This window comes from Marmota monax, unplaced genomic scaffold (assembly GCF_021218885.2).
Source record: "Marmota monax isolate L192 unplaced genomic scaffold, Marmota_monax_Labrador192_F-V1.1 WCK01_AAM20220418_F8-fsc00004, whole genome shotgun sequence".
Lineage (NCBI taxonomy): Eukaryota > Metazoa > Chordata > Mammalia > Rodentia > Sciuridae > Marmota > Marmota monax.
The window spans coordinates 12,492,998-12,515,704 of NW_026692881.1; the positions used below are offsets into that span (position 1 = coordinate 12,492,998).

A 22,707-nucleotide genomic window follows, 5' to 3' on the forward strand; every position below is an offset into this window, starting at 1 on the left:
CTCTTTGGGATGCCTTCGAATTCCTAACTCCACTGCTCCCTCTTAACCCCAGGTGAAACCTCCTAAAGTGATTTTGAAGTTAGTTTCTTTGAAGAGCTTCTGACAACTCCTTTCCTGCTATTTCAGTCCCTCTCCCACCATTGTCTGAAACAATTGCCAAAATGATTTCACTAAGCCATCTGGCTTCAGGGATGGTAAGCAAGGGCTGCTTTAAAAAAGTAGACTAGCAATGACTGAGGGAGTTGCCCAATAAGGAATTGACTAGAGGTGTGTGGCCCTTACATACCTCCACACTCTGTGTCTTCTAAAAGGAGAAGTATGGTGGGAAATGTTGATTGTTTACAAAAGTAGCACAGAGAAAACCCCTTTGAAATCTTGAGGCAAAAGGTCCATGGTAGTGCTTTAAAATATAAAGAAAGAATTGGGAAGTTTTCATTAACTGTACCCTTAAAAGGCCTTGCAACAATTGTGCTCCATATATCTATATCTATATCTATATCTACATATAAATATAGATATAATTAGCCATTAACAATGGGGAGGGGTAGCTGTAATGCACTATGAATTTAAGCAATTGTTTTGAAAGTATGGTACCTGGAACAGCAACAGTGCATCACCTGGTCCCTTATTAGAAATGCAAGTTATCAGGCTGGGGTTGTGGCTCAGTGGTAGAGCACTTGCCTAGCATGTGGGAGGCACTGGGTTCTGTTCTCAATAACACATATAAATAAATAAAATAAAGGTCCACTGACAACTAAAAAAATATTTTAAAAAAAGAAGTGCAAGTTATCTGGCCTCACCTCAGACTTATAAAATCAGTAACTATGAGGTGTCCAGCAATATCTGTTTTTAATAATCCTCCCAGATGACTCTGATTCAGGTTTATGGTTGAGAACCTAATTAGAGAAACTGTCTGAAGGGGTTTCCCAGAGCTTGCCCTTTGATACAGAGCAGAATAGAAAACTGCTAGCAAAAGAAACATCAGTCCTGACCACTGAGCTAGAGTGGATAGTGGGGTTAACATTTGCTTGGTAAGATATCATTCATGTGCCAGGAGAGAAAAAACTAAGAGTGAAATCAAATAGAATGAGAATAACAAAGCACTGCCCAGTCCATTTAATTCATGTCATTTCAAAATAAGCATGTCACTATAAAATGTCTGTAACTACCAATATATACCAACATAAAAAGGAATTGTATGAAGTGAATGGACTTTTAAATATTTTATATTTTGTTTCACACTGAAGATGTGACCTGTTGTGAAAACATTATGTCCAGAGATAGTGGATTTTTGAGTGTCAAGATTGGATGCAGAGAACCAGCTAAGAGCCTGCTGAGAGAAAGAGGTGGTGGTTGAACTAAAGGCAGCAGAGTGATGGAAAAGGTGTCAAGGGTCTTTGGGAGGTAGAATCCCAGGACTTGGCACAAGGTCCTGGGAACATTTCCTGAATTGACAGAGTTGCTTGGATGTGAAGGGTGAAGGTAAAGAAGGAATAGAGGATCTACTGCTCTTCTTGGTTTCAGTAACTGGATGGGGGGGTGGAGATGTTCACTAACTACAAATGTTGAGCTATGGAAACTGATGAGGAAGAGGTTTGTCAGGAATGGGAGAAGCATGAATTCTCTTTGGGCAGGATAAGTTTGAAAAGGCAAGCAGGTAGCTGAAAGGTCACTAATACCTATGCTTGGACTTAATAAAAGGACTTTCCCACATGTGTTCAGTAACAGGCCATGGGACTGGACTGGGCAGGATAACTATAAGTACTTTTTTCATAAAACCTCATTATTTTCACATCAACTGACCAAAGTAAATCATGTTTTTAATTTTTCAGTATAAAACATGAAGATTTGGGAAGTTAAGTAGTTTACTCAAGTCACATGGGTAGTAAGAGGCAAGATGAGATTTCACTTTACATCATGATGTAGTTATAAATAAGGTGAGGCATTATTGCCTAATCATATTGCTTCTCCTTAATCAGAATGACTGATTCTCAGATACATTGTAGAGTTAACAATCCTAGCTAAGGAATGGCCAGTCAAGTGTGTGGTTCCTTCAATTATAAGCAAGCCATTTGAGTCTATTATTCTCGGTAATTCAGTGAAAAAAATATCCCATGGAGTTTATGACTAAGCTCTGGGATCACTTTTGGGATTTACTGCCCAAACATCTGTCCCCTTGCTTCCGACAAAATATGCAAACTGAAGTTAAGGTTGCCTGGCAGCTCACTAAAAATAGAACCATGGAATTGAGAAGTTAAAAACCATTTGAAATTGCCAAATAAATCCCCCACCCTTGGTGCAAAACATTGTGTACTAAAAACCCAAATCAATCTTATCATTTATTTATTCAACTGACATGTGGACCTCTGCTATAGGCTAGACCTTCTGCTGGGGGCTGGAGATGAAGGATTCTCAAGGTGCCCCAACTCATGAAGGAGACTGGCACGGGTTAGGGGCTATTATAGCACTGTGGGAGGGGCGCTCTGAGAGGAATGCAAAGGAGGGGATTAAGTTCATCATTAGAGAAGGGGTCAGGGCCTTCAGGAAGACTTCCTGGAAACAGAGACATACAATGTGATTATCTTGAACCTCAATTTCTTCATTACATACAGTTAGCTAAAGAAGAGAGGAAACAAGTGTTTTAAGCAGAAGATAGAAGCAGAAACATTTTGTAAAGCATAAGGACATGAAAAACAAACATTGGTTTATAAATTAACACAATAAATGCACCTGATTCTGGATTCTGTGGCTGGCTAGCAGCATGGCCTTAAAATTATTGTTGAAGAGTTTGACTTTGATTTTCAGGGGCATGGGCAGCACTGGAGAACTTCACAGTGGTAGGACTACATAATGAGGTTTGTGTTTTGGTGATGATCACACTAGCTTCAGAGTGAGGATGGATTGAAGAGGAAGAGCATAGAGGTGGAGGGCCCCTACAAAAGCTGTCGATTGAATCTAGGAAAGAAATAGGGAGAAGTGAAGTGGAGTTTAGAGAAATTTAGTGGGTAGAATAAAACAGAGTTTGGAGGGAGAAAGAGGGACTGAGGGAAATAGGAGGGTGGGAGATGGCCTTTACTGAACAATTATACAGAAAGATTAGTGTGGGGAGCAGTTAAATTTTAAAAAAAAATTTTTTTGTAGTTGTAGAGAGACAGCATGCCTTTATTTTATTTGTTTATTTTTATGTGGTGCCTCACACATGCAAGGCAAGCTCTCTGCCACTGAGCTATAGCCTCAGCCCGCGGAGTTAAATTTTTAATATGGTAAGTTTGGCTGTAGAATATCAAAGCAGATATGTCCTATAGGTGACCGACATTGTGAATCTGGAGCTCAAGAGAAAGGTGTGGACTAGAAATACAGATTAGGGAATCATGTCTATAAATATGAGGGAGTTAGCCAGGCTTAGTGGCACACAACTGTAATCTTCCTTAGGGAGGCTGAGGCAGGAGGATCGCAAGTTCAAGTTTAGCCTTGGCAACTTAGTGAGACTCTCAGCAACTTAGTGAGACCCTGTCTCAAACAAAACAAAAACAAACCAACAACCAATGGCTGGGGCTCAGTGGTAAACAACCCTTGGATTCAATTCCCAGTGCCTCTCACCAAAGAAAAGAAAAGATTAGGGAGGTGTCATTATAGAGGTTTGTAGTTATCCTCACAGAAAGCAGGGAGTTGTCACTGTTCAGTTGGGAGTACACACACACACACACACAGAGAGAGAGAGAGAGATAGAGAGAATCAGATGAAGCAAGGTCCCAAGATGGAGTGCTGTGGAACATCCATATTTAAAGGGTATGGAGCAAAAAAATGAGTTAGCAAAGTAGGGATCAGATAATTAAGAGGGTTACTAAAAGAGCCTAGTGTCATGGGAACCCACAATGGAAAGAGTTTAAGTAGTAGGAAATCCACAGGAAATGTAAATACTGAAATGTGTTCATTGGATTCAGCTCTAGGAGGTCACTGGTGATATTTGTGTGAGCAACTTTAGGGCAACAGTGTGGCAGAAGCCAGATGCAGTGTGTTGGAGATTGAGTGGGCTCCAGGGAGGTGGAGTTAGGAATGTACATAGTGTGAAGAGAAGCAAAAAAAAAAAATCATGTTGGGGTATTCAAGTTATTAGAAGTGGCAGGGATCAGCTCCCTGGGGATACCAGAGGAGAGGTGGTGGTGAGACAGGAGAGTAAACCAGTACCATATAAAGCTCTAAGAGGGTGTGGCCTTGCCCCACCCATCTTGGGAGAATAGATACAGTGTGGCTCCAGTACTGTTTTTGATAACCAAGTATTGTCCTTGCTAGCTGTCCCATCCCTAAGGAGGGTTCTACTGGCATCATTCCCAAAGATCAGTTTTTGTATAAAGAGTTTCCCAGAAGGTGGAGTAAAATTTTCCTCTCCAACTCATATGTCCCTCAGGGTCTTTGGGTTTTCAGGAATTTCCATAAAGAATTCCAACCATTTTGGCAGCCATTTCCTTGTACTGTAACATTTGCTTCCCTTCGTGTGGTATCTTGAACTTTTACTAAGGCAGAGACACTTTTCCCTGCCCTCAGAACATTATTGAATTCCAAAGGAAAGAAAGCATAAGGAATCATTCAGTGTTGGCCCTCCCCAAATTGGATTCCTTGTCTGGCTGCACCCTCTTGCCTCAGTAGGCCTGAGTAAATGGGTAAGCACAGAATCGGGAATGGGAGCCACAGGAACAGATTGTGATGTCCATGTCATTCCTGTGGTCTCCACATTGCCTCTACATTCTATAGGGAGCCTTGGTTTTAAAGGGACTGTCTATCACACCTCAGTGATAGAAAGTATGAGAATCCCATGAAATCTAAAGTGTGAAAGATGGCTGTACAAGACACAATACCCATGTGTTGGGCTGGGGTTGCGGCCCAGTGGTAGAGCACTTGCCTTGCATGCATGAGGCACTGGGTTTGATCCTCAGCACCACATAAAAATAAATAAAATAAAGATATTGTGTCCATCTACAACTAAAAAAAAATTAAAAACTACCCATTTATTAACCAGCTCTTTTTTTTTACCTTGTAGAACAATTGATATGGCAAGATAGCATGGTGAATATGAAATCAGAGTGAGGAGTTTGTTTGGTTATTTTAGAGGGGGCTTTCTTCATCACTGTGGAGAAAGAACATTCAGTGAAAGTTCTTTACTTAAGCCCATAGACCAAGGCACTTTCTCCTTTAGGCCCTGTTAGAGATACACTGACAGAATTTTTTTTTTCTGATTTTGCCCCCCACATTTTGGTGGCACATTTTAGTTGTACGTGCATACAATGTAACAATATTATTTACTTAATATCATTTCCCAGAACTTTCTCTTTCTCTTTCTTCCTCCCACCCTCTGGTCCCTTTCCTCTGTTATACTGATATCCCTTTGATTTTTAATTTTTTTTAAAGTTTGTTCTAATTATTTATACATGATAGTAAAATCATTTTGACACATAGTACACAAATGGAGCACAACTTCTCATTCCTCTGGTTGTACATGGTGCAGAGTCACACCAATAGTGTAATCATACATGTATATAGGGTAATAATGTCTGTATCATTCTACCTTTCTTCCCATCCTTACAGACCCATCCCTCCCCTCACTCCTCTCTGCACAATCCAAAGTTCCTTCATTTTCCCCACCCCCCACCCTTATTATGGACCAGCATATGCTTATCAGAGAAAACATTTGGCCTTTGGTTTGGAGGATTGGCTTATTTCACTTAGCATGATATTCTCTAGTTCCATCCATTTACCTGCAAATGCCATAATTTCATTCTTCTTTTAAGGTTGAGTAATATTCCATTGTGTATATTATCCATTCATCTTTTGAAGGGCATCTAGGTTTAGATTATTCCATAGTTTAGCTATTGTGAATTGAGCTGCTAAAAACATTGATGTGGTTGTGTCACTGTAGTATACTCATTTTAAGTCCTTTGGGTATAAACCTAGGAATTGGGTTATCTGGGTCAAATGGTGGTTCCATTCCCAGTTTTCTGAGGAATCTCCATATTGCTTTCTAGGATGGTGGCATGAATTTGCAATGCCACCAGCAATGTATGAGAGTACATTTTCCCCCCATATCCTCACCAACACTTGACAGATTCTTTTCACTGTCTTCTTATTCCATGCATCTGATCCTTTCTTCATTCAGGGTACAGTATTGAAAAGGACACTTCTTTCTTAATCATATAATTTATTTGATGGAATACTGAATCAGAAGACTGGATATGCTTTTATAAAGTGTAAGCAATTTTTGTTGATTTTTTAAAAATGTTTTTTTGGTATCAGGAATTGAACCCAGGTGTGCTTAACCATTGAGTCACATCCCCAGTCCTTTTTATTTTTTATTTTGAGAAGGATCTTGCGAAGTTGCTTAGGGCCTCACTAAGTTACTGAGGCTAGCTTTGAACTTGCAATATTACTGCCTCAGCCTCAGGAGCTGCTGGGATTACAGGTGTGTGCCACCATAACCAGCTAGTGGAAATTTTTTGTAGGCAGGTACTTTTGTTATGTATTAGTCTTTGTAGTTTTGCTTTTGGAGGACACTCCTATCTGTAATGTTAAGGAATTTTCTCTCACCCTTTTGTCTTCTTCCTCATCAAATAAGTACAGAAAAAAAATTAGGTGACTTTTATATTGTCTCTCTAAATTATCAGTCAAATCTGTGACATTCTTGACTGGAAGTAGATACAAACCAATTTAATTTGAGTTTCACATACACTCTTGAGTGTTTTGGAGAGAGTCAGCTGCTTAGGTATCAGGTGATCTGTGATGAAGTTACCTTAGACATTTGGAAGCTTGACTATATCTTATCTAGAAGACCATTCCCTCTTACACTGATATAACACCAGAGGAGCTAGGGGGAGGTAACAAGTTTCTCTCAAAATAAAGCTTTGAATCCACCCAAAGCTAGGTCAAGGAAGACCTGATAATTCTGCCCAAATAATACAGGTGAGATGACATTGATCTGAATAGAATGACTAAATAGGACCCAGAGGTAGTTGCTTGAATTAATCAAATTGGATTGTGGCTAACGGTGCTAGAATGGGCAGTCAGCATACCACTATTGCACAGCTGGAAACCCACTATAAAATTTTCTTCTTCAAGTCAAAGTATTTTAATTTTCACAAATTTCTCTTAGGAATATAAATTACTTGGTGTGGTGGTGCATGCCTGTAATCCCAGTGGCTTGAGAGGCTGAGGCAGGAGGATTTTAAATTCAAAGACTGCCTCAGCAATTTAGCAAGGCCCTCAGCAACTTACTGAAACCCTGTCTCAACATTTAAAAATAAAAATAAAAAGGACTGGGGATGTAGCTTAGTGGTAAAGTGCCCCTTGGTTTATTCCAGAGTACAAAAATGAAAAAACAAAAAAAGAAAAAGAAAAAACAATTTCAAATTGCTTGAGGAATTAAGGAAGAAAGGGAGGGAAGGGGAAAGGAAGAGAAGAGGAAAAAAGAATGGAGAGATGGAGGTGAGGAAAGTCATAGTATTATTCTTTGCAGAAGGGAGTTGACATGTAGGCTTGAGACTTCTGTCCTTGAAAGGGACCTGCTAACATAGTTGGTCCTTAGCTGGTGTCTGGGAACTTGGATTTAGAGAGTTCCTCCCATTCTCAGAACTGATGGAGATGGCTTGCTGTGCCTCGATTTTCAAGCAGTGTGATTTGTGCTGGGCATCTGCTTTCCTTCTAGGAGTCTGACATATTGGTGTGTACAGCCTCCAGTGAAAGCCTTAGACACTGGGCCTTTGGCAAGCTTCCTTGGTAGACAGTTTACACATGTCACAACATTGCTGGGGAAATTAAACATGTCCTGTGTGTGACTCCATGGGGAAGTTACCCTTGGAAGCTTGTTCCTAGTTTCCCCAGTCTTGGTCCAATGTATCTTTTCTCTGTTGATTTTGGCTTCATATCTTTCCATTGTAATAAATCATAGCCATTAGTATGATGATATGTTGATTTCCATAAGTTCTAGCCAATCATGAAATCTGCAGTGATTTTGGGAATCTCTGATACACATTCCCACAGCAGAACCCCAGGCCCGTTCTTCAAAAGTTACTACAGCTTCTACTGTGTGTGTGAGTGTGTGTACACACACACACACACTCACACACACAGATTTAGTTAGCCAGAAAACATAGTAGTCTCAACTTCCTTGATGTCTGTCCTCAGCAGGAGGAAGTAGAGATGCAGAAAATCAGGAAGTTGATTTTAATTTCAAAGTAGTTCTGTTTCATTTTTAGAAATATTTAAGTACAGATTTTTATATGGATGTTTGTAAATATTGAAGCATGGGATTGCCTGGTTATATAATAATTATATATAGTTATCCCTCAGTATCCTTCAGAAATTGGTTCCAGAGTAACCTGCAGATATCAAAATCTATGGATAGTATAAAATGGCCTTGTATTTGCATATAATCTGTGCACATCCTCCCATATACTTTACATCATCTCTAGAATACTTATAATACCTAATCCAATGTAAATGTTATATAATGAATTGTGATACTGGGTGTTTTTTAGGGATAATGACAAGGAAAAAAGTTTGTATAAATTTAGAATAGATGTAATTTTTTCCCCATTTTTCTCTTTTTCTGTTTTAGTATCCCAAATGTTTTTGATCTGCAGTTGGTTGAAACTGGAGATGCAAAGCTCACATATGGAGGACCAACAATTTTTAATTTCATAATAAGCTGCCAAACAGTTTTGCTGAGTGGCTGTGCCATATTTTTGTATTCTCATACAATACATAAGAGTTCAATTTGACTCACATCCTGATCAAAAATTGATATTATTCACATTTTATTCAAATTTGGCCATTTTAATAAGTGTGCAATAAATATTTTCATCAATTTTTTAAAAATTGCTATTCTAATAAAGGTATTTCATTATTTTTTATTTACATTAATTTAAGGGTAATTAGAATGCATTTGATATGTTGAGAATATTTCTTTTCTTTGAATTGTCTATTCATATTATTTACTAATTTTTCTATGGTTTGGTTGATGATTTTCTTAATGACTTTAAATGACTTATATATTAGGGAAACCAAATATTTTATAGTTGTTGAAAACTTTTTTTCTATCCCAAATATTTTATAGTTGTTGAAAACTTTTTTTCTATCACTTTTGTTTATAGTATTTTTTCTGCATGAATCTTTTCATGTGGTTTCTGAATTTTGTATCTCATGAGAATAAAAACTAGGAAATAGAAATGAAAGAATTTATGCAGACAAGATATAGAAGATAAGGGACTTCAAGGCTAGGCAGTCTGAGTAAGTCAGTTCATGCTGTTTCCATTATTACCCAACACTAGTGATAATATGACCACTACAGATTGCTCACTCTCTGCAAATACCCACAGCTTGTTGACAAATGCAGGTGCTCTAAGAAAGGGTAGAGTCCCCAAGGCACAATTTTTTGATTTCACATGTGGAAGAAGATTCATTTAGTAGAAGCAATGTGCTTATTGCAGAGACCATCAATACACCAGATTGTTATGTCTTTTGGCTTGGACACAGGGAATTCCTGTCTGCAGACTCAGTGACATCACTTTGCCGGAAACAACCCTCCTCCCTGTCAGCCCTATGCTTAAACATGGGATTCCTTACTGACCACAAAGACCTTTTATGTGTAATGTAATCTATGGGCAGAAGAATTCAGGAAAGCCAAAAGGGGTCTGGGTGAAAGGAGTGGGTGGGGGGTGATGGGAGGAAGTGAGAAAGAGGAGAGAGGGAGTTCCTTTGCTTCCTCATTTCTCATACACAGAACTTCTATTGGCATTTGATTTTTGCAATAATCAACATTTTTATAGTCACACACAACCAAGTGGCTGATAATCTTGAGAAGAGCATACCAAGCAAGAAGAATTGTGGTGGGCATCCTGGGATTGGTAGAATCTGATTTGGAGGAAGAGCTTTTGGGGCACCTCACCCCCATCTCCTCTGTCTGGTTGTTCCCTATATAGCTCTTCTCAGCCAAAACTGAGTTTCTGAGGGAGTCCATTTAGTATCAGTCAGGATATGCTAAGATAAATGTGCTCCTTTTCTAGCTAAAAAAACTGTGAACAGAGAATAACCAGCTAATTTAAATTTCAAAGAGTAGAAATAAAAGATCATAAATGAAAGCCATTAACTCCTCTGAGCTCTCTGGTTCAACAGCTCTGTGGAACAGAACATGGATTATTTATTCAATTGCCTTTCTACCTCTCTCCCTGTTCTCACTCTCATACTCCTCTTCCTCTATAATCCCTGGCTCTGTCTTCTTTGTCTTCTTGCTTGTGTCTCCTAACCCTAAGTCCACCTTATTTTCCTTTCCTATCCTTTGCCTTTGTCCTTTAGCTAGCTGTTCATAATTGAGGGCTTGACATTCATTTTTAGTTTTTATTGACATTTGTAGTACTTAAGCAAAAAAAGAAAAAAAGGCAGGGAAACCTCCCCTCTAAGTTAAACTGTTTTGTCCTTGAGCTTAACTCTGGATAGATTAATTAAAAGAATAAGAGGAGTATGAAATAGAATAAGATCTTTTCTCCTGAATAGAACTTGGCCAACTGAGAAGGAATGAAGCTGAGTAATTTCCTTCTTTTTTAAATATTTATTTTTTAGTTATAGGAGGACACAATATCTTTATTTTTTATTTTATGTGGATAAGCTGAGGATCAAACCCCATGCCTCATGCATGCTAGGCAAACATTATACCTTTGAGCCACAACCCCAGCCCTGAAGCTGAGTAATTTCTACACCTCTCTAATGTAGGACAATACTTGAAGGCATTGGAGTGGAGTTGAAAGACTTGAATCAAATCCCTCCTCTGCCTTTTATAAGATGTATAACTGGGCAAGTCCCTTAATTTTCCCAAGAATCACAATCCCAGGCTTCTGCTATTTAACTCTAAACTTCAGACTATCAGAAATCAAATACTCCATGATTTAATAGGTAGAATATTGATGGTATCATCAGTGAGAACATTCTAGACTATCCCTCAGCCAAATCCTTAATGCCAATCATTTTTCATTAATGGATGATGGAACTAGCTACTACATATGGTACCATGCTCCAAGTACTGTGTAAAACTCAGCATCAGTGTAGGGTAGGGTGGTGGTTAAAGCCTGGGCTCTGGAGTCAGGGTACCTGTGTTTAATTCCTAACCTAACATTTACATGAGTATAACTTTGGAATAGTTATTTACCTTCTCTGTGGTAGAGTTTCCTCATCTGTAAAGTGATGGTAATGATAACCTCATTTGGAAATAGGGTCTTTGTAGATGTATTAAGTTAAAGATCTTAAGATGAGATCATTCTGGTTGTAAAGTGGGCTAATGATTGATGTTCTTTGAAAAGAGAAGGAAATGGGACACAAAGAGACACAAGGGGAAAGGCCATGTGAAGAATGAGTCAGAGATTGCAGTGAGGCGGCCATAAGCTAAGGAATGCCAAGAGTCCCCAGAAGCTTGAAGCTTGAAAAGACAAGAAAAGAAGCCTACAGAGCCTCCAGAGGAAGCAATGTCCTGCAGACACCTTGGCTTTGCACCCTGGCCTCCAAAATTGTGAGAATATAGCTCTGCTGTTGAAGCCACCTGTTTGTGGTAATTTTTGAGTCAGCTCTAGGAAACAGATACAGATGTTTGCAGCTGATAATAATCATACCTTTACCTCATAAGCTTGAAGTAAGTTAAATTAGTTATAGTCCCCCAAGGATTATTGCTAGGGTTAATCATCTTGTGAGGTAGACATATTATTATTTAAAGTGCTAAGAGTAGAATCAGGATTACAGTAAGAACTCTTTTAAGTATTGTTAGCTCACTGAATCTTACATAGCAACCATATGTGGGGAATACTATTATGACTCTCATTTGGCACATAAGAAAATAGAGATTTACCAAAAATGTAATTGTTTTAGTCAGCATTTTTATTGCTATTACCAGAAGACCCACAAAAACAATTCAAGGAAGAAATTTATTTGGGGCTCAGTGTTTCCAGAGGCCTCAGTCGATAGATGGTGGACTCCAAAGCTCTAAGCCCGAGGTGAGGCAGAACATCATGGTGGAAGGAAGAACATCATGCCAAAGGAAGACAGCTCATGTCATGGCCTCCAGAAAGCAGAGAGGGCTCTGCTCTCCAGGGACAAAATATAAACCCCAAAGATACACTTCTGCCTCTTCCAGCCACTTCCTATCTGCATATAATTATCACCCAATTAATCCATATCAGTAGATTAACACACTGATTAGGCTAAAGTTCTCTTAACCCAATCATTTTACCTCTAAACTTTTTTGCATTATCTAATACATGAGCATTTTGGAGACTCCTGATATCTAAACCATAACTGTAAGCTTGTCCTGGACTCTGCTGCAGCCTTAACCATGCCCCACAGATCTGTGGAGTTGGGCTTTCTGCTGATGGATCCTGGAGACTGTTGGCTTTGTGACCTTTCATAATAACATTCCTTGAGGATACACTCCTCAGTGGTGAGCTATCACAAAGTTCAGAAGGTATTGAGATGATTGTCCCATGTGATGGTGTTTACTCCTCCTGGATGTATCTCTCTGGCCCTAGTCTTAGCATAAGCTCTGCTATGACAAACCCAGACTCTGTCTACTGGCTGTGTAGTCATCCTATGACCTGACCTCATTGGTACTAGCCTCAGCATCTCAGCACCACGAGAAGCAGGGGTATGGTGCCCTACAAGCTATGTCATCACTCTCCAGTGACTTCAGTAGGATATGGTGTGGTTACTTGTTCATCCTTAAAGTGCTGAACATAGATTATACAAACTTCTCTAGAAAATTAATATCAATTAGAGTAAGGCTGAGTCCTCTCTGGGGCCTCCAAGGCTCCACAATCAAGGCCCATTACCCCTCTGACCATCATTTAGAACTCTCCCTCTCTTTATTCTTCTAGCCACCCTGGCCTTCTGCCCAGGCTCTGTCCTACCTCAGGTCTTTGCATGTGCAATTCCAGTGCCCTTAAATGCACTTACATCTACTCCTTTGACTCTTACTCAAGATCACCTTCTCAGAGGCCTTTCCAATCACCCTATCCTTCTTAATCTTCCTTGCTTTTCCCCTTCCTTAGCACTTGTGATTATTAAGACTATACATTTTCTCTATTTATCTTATTTATTGTGTTTCCCTCCAAACTAGAACATAAGCACCATGAATATGGTGACATTTATCTGTTTTGTTCACTGCTGTAGCTCAGAGTCTAGGGAAGGTCTGATGCTTACTATAATACATTCAATAAATAATGTTGAAAGAATAAATAAAGCTCAAGCCCCTCTTCAACAACTGTAGAACTCTTGAAGTGGTTCACATCATTAAGTATGTAGAAGTAGCACCGGAAGAGAGGACTACTGTAATAATTGAACTTTCTGGGGCATAGAGGGGAACACTGCTATTGAGCTTGATGTTGAAGGAGACAAGAAAAAAGACTTGGTACAGATTGAGGAGAATAAAATTCCAAGTGAAGGAAATCTTATATTGAAAAAAAAAAAAAAAACATCTTGAGAATCCAAAATGCACTCATTCAACACGGGATACAACCATGAACAAGCCAGAAAAAAAAATCCCTGTCCTTAGGGAGATTACATTCTGGTGGTCCTATGTCAGGCATTCTGATCATGGACACAAAGCAGCAGGAAGCCATCACAAGTTCTTGCGCAGGAAGACCCTCAATTACAGAAGATCTCTGCAGCCACATGAAGGATGGATTTGATTGGGAAGGGAACGTAGAAGGGTGGGAGTTCCATAGTAGAAGATCAGATATGTAGGGCTGATGGGACTAAGGCAGATGGATAGATATCACTATAGAAGGGTCTGTCTAAAAGGCCTGTGATAAAGCAACTGAGAAAGGATCTTAAAGCCCCAGAATGTGAGAACAGCATAAACATGTGTCCTCTAATGGAGAGGAAGGAAGGTGGCAGAGACCATTGGAGGACTTTGAGTCAGGGAGTTGGGGGAAGGCAAGGCCATATTAGGACAGTTCCTTAGATCTTTGGCCATGGTGCCATCACTGGGCTGTGCGACCACAGGAAGGACCATGGTCTTCTCTGGTCTTATTCACCAGTGCTCATGCACACTTACCATTTTGTTCTCTATAGTCAGCGTGTGGCCCTTGAGAAGTTGGAAACCATTTGAATCTAATCAGTTGCATCGGATCTGTGGAGCCAAATTTTTGTTGCTTTTGTCTGAAATTTGCCACCTGTCAACATTCCAAAGCTGTTTATTAATAAGGACAAGTTTTAAGATATTATGTTTTTGGTACCATGCACGCTAAGCAAACACTTTACCACTGAGCCCCAGCCCCAACCCCTACCTGGACTTCATGATAGCTGTTTTGATAAGAATCAAAGAACCAGTTTTTCTTTTTCCTGGCATAGCCAATTGTCTTGAATTCAATCTGTGTTTGTGAGAGACACCTCAGAGTTTTGTTTTTTTGGTTTTTTTGATCAAAGAGGAGTCGAAATTATTTCCAGGCTCTTTTGCCTTAAACAGAAAAACCCTCTCACTTGTCCCATGAGAGGTAAAACAGGAATGGGATGGAGCCTTTTAATTGTCTAGTATAGTGAGCCAGTTCAGAGGAAAAAACCCATTTGGTGAAATTGTTTCTTGAAATTATTTTCTGAAATACCATTTTTGATTGTCTGATAGAAATCACATTTGTGCTATCCACAACGCAAATGGAGGGCTTTTCAGGGGGAAGACAGTCTGTGAATTTTCTGTAGTAGAACTTGACTATCAGTTGGCAGATCTGAAAGAACTCTAGGGGCCTAAAAAAAGGGAACAGTGACCAGAATAGTGTGTGTGTGTGTGTGTGTGTGTGTGTGTTGCTGAGGACTGAACCCAAGGCCTTGCACATGCTAAGCAAGCACTCTAACACTGAGCCACAACCTGGCCCAGTGGTTCCTTTCAAGAGCACATCCCAGCTTTGTCAATTGGACCTGATGTCTAGCACCACTTCCTGAAAAGAGTCTGGCTTCCTGCATGTGAAAACTGCCTGCCACATAGCCCATGAAAGACAGCAGTTTCTCTTCTCTGGGTAATCTGGCTGGTTCCATGAAAAACAGCCATTGTGTTTTTTCTTTGGTACTATAGCTTTTGAAAATCATCTATGGAAAATACTTAAACTTTCTCTCTGACTTGAATCTTATGTCTTGAATAAGAAATAAGAATATGCCGGGTGCTGTGGTGCGTACCTGTAATTCCAGATTCAGGAGGCTGAGGCAGGAGGATTACAAGTTCAAAGCCAGCCTTAACAACGGTGAGGCGCTAATCAACTTAGTGAGACCTTGTCTCTAAATAAAATACAAAATAGGGTTGGGGATGTGGCTCACTGGTCAAGTGCTCCTGTGTTCAATTTCTGGTATCCAAAATAAAACAAAAAAAGAAATAAAAATATGATTAAAGGCTTGAATATATCTTAGTAATGTGGTCATCATTGCAAAATCTGGGCAAATGTGGAAACATGTACATCCAACTGTTCAGTGAATAACTCTCACTAGGAAAATGAAGAAACAGTTATAATTACATCAAGCTGGACCCTGCCTCAGGTTCTTTTGCAGTTTTTGTTCCCTGATCCTTATTCCTGGTCATCCAGGCTTCAGCTCAAATGTCACAGTCACAGAGAAGTTTCCTTGACTCTCAACCTAACACCTTCTGTCCCATCCAACTATGCTCAATCACTTTATCACATTCCTTGGTATCAGTGTGGCCAGCACCTTGTCAGAGCAGGTTTCTGACCAGGAGGTGTGAGCTGCTTGGGAAAATAAAAAGTCTGAAGTAATCAGTAAGGAATGTGACAAAGCCAAAGATCAATTTAAAATGTGGAGAACCTGATGGGTCTTCCAGTCCTGAGGGGAACTGGAACTACAGAAAAAGGTCCCGATTCTTTATTTACGGGGGAGTATATAAAAGGCAGGGATAAGGTTTCAATGGGAGGCATCTTCTTTCAGTGCTTGTGGTGCTGCTTTCCCGTGCAGGGGTCTTGTAGTAAACAGTTTGATTGGCATTTAGCCAACTGGGAAGCTTTGCTTGAATTTGTGAGCTAGGACAGGATACCACGTGACTTGGGCATTCTCAAACCAGAGGATTCCCACTGGGAATTCCCAAAATCAGGCTTCCCTGCCTAATGGTTCAAATGTTACCCACTTCACACACAGCTCATGGATGGCTTCCTACACCTTGATTTAATCTCTTCTTAGAGTTTATCATGACTTGAAGTCACTTACTTACTCCTTTTCTAGTTTATCTGTATCCCTAACTGGATTATAAACTCCAAAGAGCAGGGACTTAGTCAGTCTTTTTCATTGCAGTAATTTGTATGATAAGAATAAAAAATGCCTGAGTAGACTTGGAAGGAAAATAAGAAAACTGTCATTTATAAAAACAAAACAAAAAACTTAATAGGTAGAACTTTTTGAATGCTTGAGAGGGAGTGAAGCATTCAAACTTCTGCTCTCCTTTATTCATCTAAAGCACATGTTTGTTAGATCTGTGTTTGTCTATATCACAGCTTAAGGAATTAAGTTGGGGAATATTTAGGATACTTTTTCCAGATCCCAGATCCCTGACATCAAAGAGAACATTTCACAACAGTTGTACTAGGATGTTTTGGCTTCAAATAATTCAGATCCTGTCCTGTGGGAGGATGGGCTCAAGGTTGGTTGATTTAGCAGCTTAAAATGCAATCAGGGACTCAGATTCTTTCTTTTTTCTGCTCTACTGACATCACATTCTAACCATGCAAGACAATAAGAAGAAGAGAAATGCTTCTTGCTCTGCACCTCTGCCTCAACAGATTCCTTCCAGGTTCTCATGGGCCATAATTAGGAACATACCCACTGTGGAACAAATCACTGGTGAGGAAATGAGATTACCCAGACTTGATCAGATCATCCTTGAACCTGGGGGAGAGGCAGGTATATGAACAAAGAGGAAGTTCTTTGGGGACCTGGGGTAAGGGAAAAGTGTTGTGCTTTGTTGGGCAGCAACAGATAATGAAGTACATAAAACTTTTTATCCTATGTTTTGTAGTGTGTAAAGACTTGTTAAGGATTCTGGGGATTGAGGCAGACCAGAGACCCGTATAATTACAGATCTTTGTTTTAAGTCCAAGTTTCTTCTGAACAGCATGAGGAAGAATTTTGATTTGTGTGCAGACAGCTCCTACTCATCAAGAAAGAGGGCAGAAAGAAACTTGGTTCCTTATTCAGCTGTTTGGATCCCACCCTGCCGCAGTCTGTCTGGCTGCAGCAAAATAACCGGGGGGTGACGAATAACTTGTGTACGTTGATACAGCAGGAGTAGGAGCCGTTTATTGCAGGACAGGAGCAGTATTTATACATTCCACACAGCTTATCTTATTAGCATAAACTAGATACATCAGTCAACCAATAAGGAATCTCCACACTTAATAGCTCGCTTTTGTTACTTCTCAAACCACTCCCTCTGGCATTTTGCCAGGCACCATTCAGACTTGTTTACGAACTCTAACATTCCCCTGGCAAAATGCCAGGTGTTATTTTTGACTTGTTTACAGACTCTAACATTTCCCCCTTTTGTTTAATTTAAATAACGACCATAGTGGTTTTTACAGAAACACCATAAATAACCTGCTACAAACAGAAAGGGAGGATACAAAATGCCGCAATACCAAGCCACTTGATGGCTCCATGCAAGAAGCCCTTGGAAAAATTATACCAGCAATGACACTGTTAGCAAAGATACCGAGTTACAATTTGTTATAGATTACAGTTTGTTGTCTCAGTCCAGGTAAAGTAGTGTCTCAATAGATTAACTCACAGTCCAGGTAAATCACAGTCCAGGTAAGTTCTGCAGGCAGCTAGCTTAAATCACAGTCCAGGTAAGTTCTGCAGGCAGCTAGCTTAAATCACAGTCCAGGTAAGTTCTGCAGGCAGCTAGCTTGATCCGAAGTCTCGTCCGGTTCTCAGCTGAAATCTCAGTCCGGTTCTCAGCAACACTGGGAATTCTTCCATTTTGGTCTTTACCGGCACTGGGACGAAGGCAGGAACTCCGGATGGCTAAAGAAAATCCTGTAGCATTCTACTAAGAAAACAACCTTCTGAACAATTTAGTACATTATATCAAGGTTTTTTTGCATTTGAAATAAGCATTCACGCACCCTCAGGTAACGAAAAGTATTTAGTAATAGCCTTTTGCTGCAACTTTTTTTTCTGATAATCCTTCTTCTGAACTTTCTTTTTCTTTCTGACTAGCGTTCTTGGGCTTTTATCAACACATGCCCTAACTATTCTTGGTTCCACTGGGGTGCCTTCTTCCCTTAGTAATTTACTTCTCACCCCTTCCATATTTTCATCACAAAGACAATACAATACACTGAGACAAAACAAGACACAAACATACTGTATCAATCTTCTCCATTTTCTCGAAATGGCCATTTTTCCTCTCGCCCTATCTGCCTAGGGACGAGCAGATTTGCTCCCGTCCTATCTATGGACGGGCAGCTTTTTTCGTCACTTACCCCCAAGTGTCCCGGGGCTCCCCGTATGGGCCACCATCTGCCGCAGTCTGTCTGGCTGCAGCAAAATAACCGGGGGGTGACGAATAACTTGTGTACGTTGATACAGCAGGAGTAGGAGCCGTTTATTGCAGGACAGGAGCAGTATTTATACATTCCACACAGCTTATCTTATTAGCATAAACTAGATACATCAGTCAACCAATAAGGAATCTCCACACTTAATAGCTCGCTTTTGTTACTTCTCAAACCACTCCCTCTGGCATTTTGCCAGGCACCATTCAGACTTGTTTACGAACTCTAACATTCCCCTGGCAAAATGCCAGGTGTTATTTTTGACTTGTTTACAGACTCTAACACCACCCTGTTGTTAGAGAAGTACAGACTGTTCTGTAGAACCCATCTCATTTGCATAGGCTTCTCCATTTTGTTATCATATCCTTCCCCAAAGCCTAAGAACAAAGTTTAAGGATTGTTTGGGGAGTTGAGGGAGGTAGAAATTGGAGTGTCAGAATGGAAGGAATGGCACAGCCAGACCATTTCCTATTCACTTTCTCTGATCTGTTTATAGCCAATTAAAGTAACTTTTATATTATTCTTCTATTGGAGCTTTTTGTTTGTTTGTCTCTTCATAAGTTGAGACTAAGAAGACAATAAATAAGGGGAATGATGGCCCAACATATTCAAAACACCTCAGCCTCTAGGTTATCACCAATTGCTTACCTTCAAAGGATGGTTGCAATGCAAAGAGCATATCAAGCCAGGCAATGTCATGGAGAGGTGGGATTTGATGTTTGGTAATATATATATTTAATATTTTAAAGATATTAAACAATTTGTGGTAAGTTTTTAATTAAGGTCTATTCTTGTTTCTCATTATTTGTCACTTGTATTTTGATAGACTCATATGACCTATTAACCTGCCAGTTTGAGACTCTTCCCTGTCCTCATGCCTTATCTGATCAGTGACCTAGTTTTGTCCATTTGTTCCTTTTCATAACAATTCACTCAGTCTTGGCCCCTGCCACAATACAGGCAAATATATTTATGCTTGAGTTCTTCCTCAGTTATTTTTTAAGTGCCTCATGGCTAAAGATAGGCTATTTTCTTTTTTAATGTTTCTGGTAACTTCTGATAACAATCAAAAGACCAGACAGAAAAGTGAGAAAATCATTGTTTATTGATTTCTTATTGATATTTTCTCTTCTGATTTTGGTTTTAGATTCTAATGAAAACAGTTGCACCAGAAATATCCTGGTCATCCTTGGCTTTTCCTGTGTCATATCCGTGATAGTTTTGATCGCTGTGGGGATTTCCCAGAACAAACCATTACCACAAAATGTTAAGGCAAGTCAAATCCATGTGTGTTTGTGTGCGTGTGTCTGTGTGTGTGTGTGTTTGTGTATGTGTGTGTGTGTGTGTGTGTGTGTGTGTGTGTGAGAGAGAGAGAGAGAGAGAGAGAGAGAGAGAGAGAGAGAGAGAGGGAAAGCCCCAAGCGGAGTGTGGAAAGGGGTGTGAGGATAAATTAGCGCATACGGGAAGAACTGAGGATAAGGATACAGCTCCCAGTTACAAGTTACAATCCATTGGATGAGGGAGATAAAATGGAAACAGATGCTCATTTTGTAAGAGGAAATGCCTTGATTAAATTAGTAGCAGGAAGATAACTGCCTTTATTATTGTTCAGCCACTCAGTAGGTCAGCCCTTCAACAAAGATGACTACTTCATTAACCTCATCCACACCTTTGTTGTACCATGTTCTATGGTCACAGTCATATGCTCATATCCTAGGGTCTAGTTTTATCTCTACAACTTACTCATTTTTCATCATGGGTCAATCACAACACTGCACTCTGCTCTTTTTGCTCTGTTATTATCACTATCACCAAAATAATAAAATTTATTAGCTCTGTATAAAGCATATCAGAAATCAAAGATTATAGAGAAGATGTGTTTCTTATCTTCAAAAATATAGAGAAAGCAGGAAAATAAATACAAAAAGGTGAAAGGATGTCTGCATGTATCAAACAGAGTCATTTGAAATAAATTCTTAGGAAAATTTCTTGTGAAATTTCTACATTTAAAGAGCTAGTTAAAGTCATTAAAATCATTAGGCTTATTAACATTCTGTGTTGTATTTCTGCTTCATTTTCAGTTTATTAAAGTCTTGAATTATGTTCATTATTTAATCTGTTCATTAAAAAACAAAACATGCAGTAAATTTATATTTATTGAAAACATACCACTTTAAACTTGCACTGAAGTGAGAGTAAACAAATCTATAAAGGTCAGGCTGGTACAAACATGCTAACAAGCACACATGTGCACATGGGCAATGGAATATCCAGAGGTTGACTTAACTACAGAGGTCCTTGAACGTGTGTGCAAAAGTACATTCTCTGGTATTTAAGGTGATGACCTGTGAGGCTGGATGGATGAATGCACATGCCAGGGTTCTGAAACTTATGCCTCCCACCCAAAGCTCTTGCGATAAAGAAGAGGAGTGGGTGTTACATTGGTGTCCTTTTGTCACACAAGTTTGCCCCAGTGAGGCTGAGTGCAGCAGCTGCTTTGTCTAGACAGAAGGCCGAGGCTGTCTCACTGTCCATGCTCTCTTGCCTTTTAATGTTGAGTGATGTTGGTTCTCTTGGCAAAACTTCACTCACAGTAGAAGGCTCATGACATCTTGGTTCTGCTATTTGTTTACCAGCTCCAAAAGAGCATGACTGCCTTCTTGATATGACCTTTTTGTATGTTCAGTGTTACATCACTGGAGAGAAGGACTGCCCAGAAGGCAAAATCCATGACAGACTCAGGCTCTGTGCTCCCAGTGAATACTTGTGGTCATGGATGACTTTCCTTCATTCACTCTGGTCTTCAAGTCCATTGTGCTTCTGTGTTGTTATGCTGGCCTGGCAAATGGAACAAGGACTTTGGCATTCTTTCAGTCAAAGGTATGGGTATTTGAAGAGCAGCCACTGACATTGAAATGAATCTATGTTACATCACTGATTTATTTCACACAAAGGTAGTTTGATATAAGAAAACTAGCTATCTGTTGAGATTGTGTACTAATTTAAGTATGAATTCTGCCACATAAAAAGGAGAAAAAAATTGGGCAATACAAACACAGAATAGTTCCATCACTGCAGAAAGTTCTACTGAACATTGCAACTTTAGAGTAAACTCTTTGAAATATCTGTGAAAACATTCAAAGCTAGGTTATATGAATAAGGTATGTGATAAAACATTTTATAAAATCTAAAGTAAGGGAAAAAATGAAACATTTTTGTGTGACTTGTAAACTAGTACCAGGATCATCCCTAGATATCATGGCTACTAAAGCATTTTAGGTGGTTAATTGGAATAATGTACAATCGTCTTTCAGTATCTTTGAGGGATTAGTTCCAAGACTGCCTCATAGATTCCCAAATCTGTAGATGCTCAAGTCTTTTATATAAAATGGGAGATTATTTGCATAAAATGACTGTACATCCTCCAACATGTTTTAAATCATCTCTAGATTACTTATAATAGCTTATATAATATACATTGTATGTAAGTGGTAGTTATACTCTATTTTTTAGATAATAATGACAGGAAAAAATAGTCTTAATGTTTAGTATAGATGCAGTTATTTTCAAATACTCTTGCTCCTTAGTTGGTTGGATCCATGGGTGTGGAATTCACAGAGATAGAAGGCTGACTGTTTTGTGTCTACAAATTACCACTTAAAAAATAACATTATTTGGACATTTGTTCTGTGCTGATGATCCAATATTGTGTTATATCTGCTGACCCTATCTGGCTTCAGCCTTGTTGGGGAGGTGGTGGCCTCATGCCTGGGGCACATCTGCACAACACTGCCACAACTCCTTGTTGTACTGATGTTTTTACTTGGCCAGATACTGCTAGGGTATGCAGACAGTGGCTAGGTTTCATTTGTCTTCACATACATTTTATTTGTTCATTGACTTAACAAAAAGTCTTTGAACATCAGCTCTATTTTCAGTTTTGGAGAGAGAGTGATAAGCAAAATTGGCAAAGTACATGCCCTCATTGAGTCTAGTGAGGGAAATAATCATTAATCAAATAAGCACAAAGTAAAGTTCAATTACAAAGAACAAAACATCTGAATTGGGTGGTGGCTTCCCAAAATTTATTGACTCAGTGGATAAAGTGAACATCTTGAATAGATAAAACTGCTCCCTT

At 39.4% G+C, this 22,707-nt stretch overlaps 1 protein-coding gene across 3 annotated transcripts in view; it reads left to right on the top strand.

Annotated features, from left to right (window-relative positions):
• Positions 1–22,707, top strand: part of Entpd1 (ectonucleoside triphosphate diphosphohydrolase 1) — a 141,172-nt gene that overhangs the window by 71,744 nt on the left and 46,721 nt on the right. For 2 of the 3 annotated variants that reach the window (XM_046450363.2, XM_046450364.2), the window contains exon 2: positions 19,717–19,841. The exons of the other annotated variant lie outside the window; for it this stretch is intronic. Coding sequence is in view for 1 of the 2 variants with exons in the window: in XM_046450364.2 (XP_046306320.1) it covers positions 19,717–19,841 (125 nt within the window). In the remaining variant the exon portion in view is untranslated. The remainder of the gene's footprint in view (positions 1–19,716; positions 19,842–22,707) is intronic. 3 annotated transcript variants of the gene reach the window in all.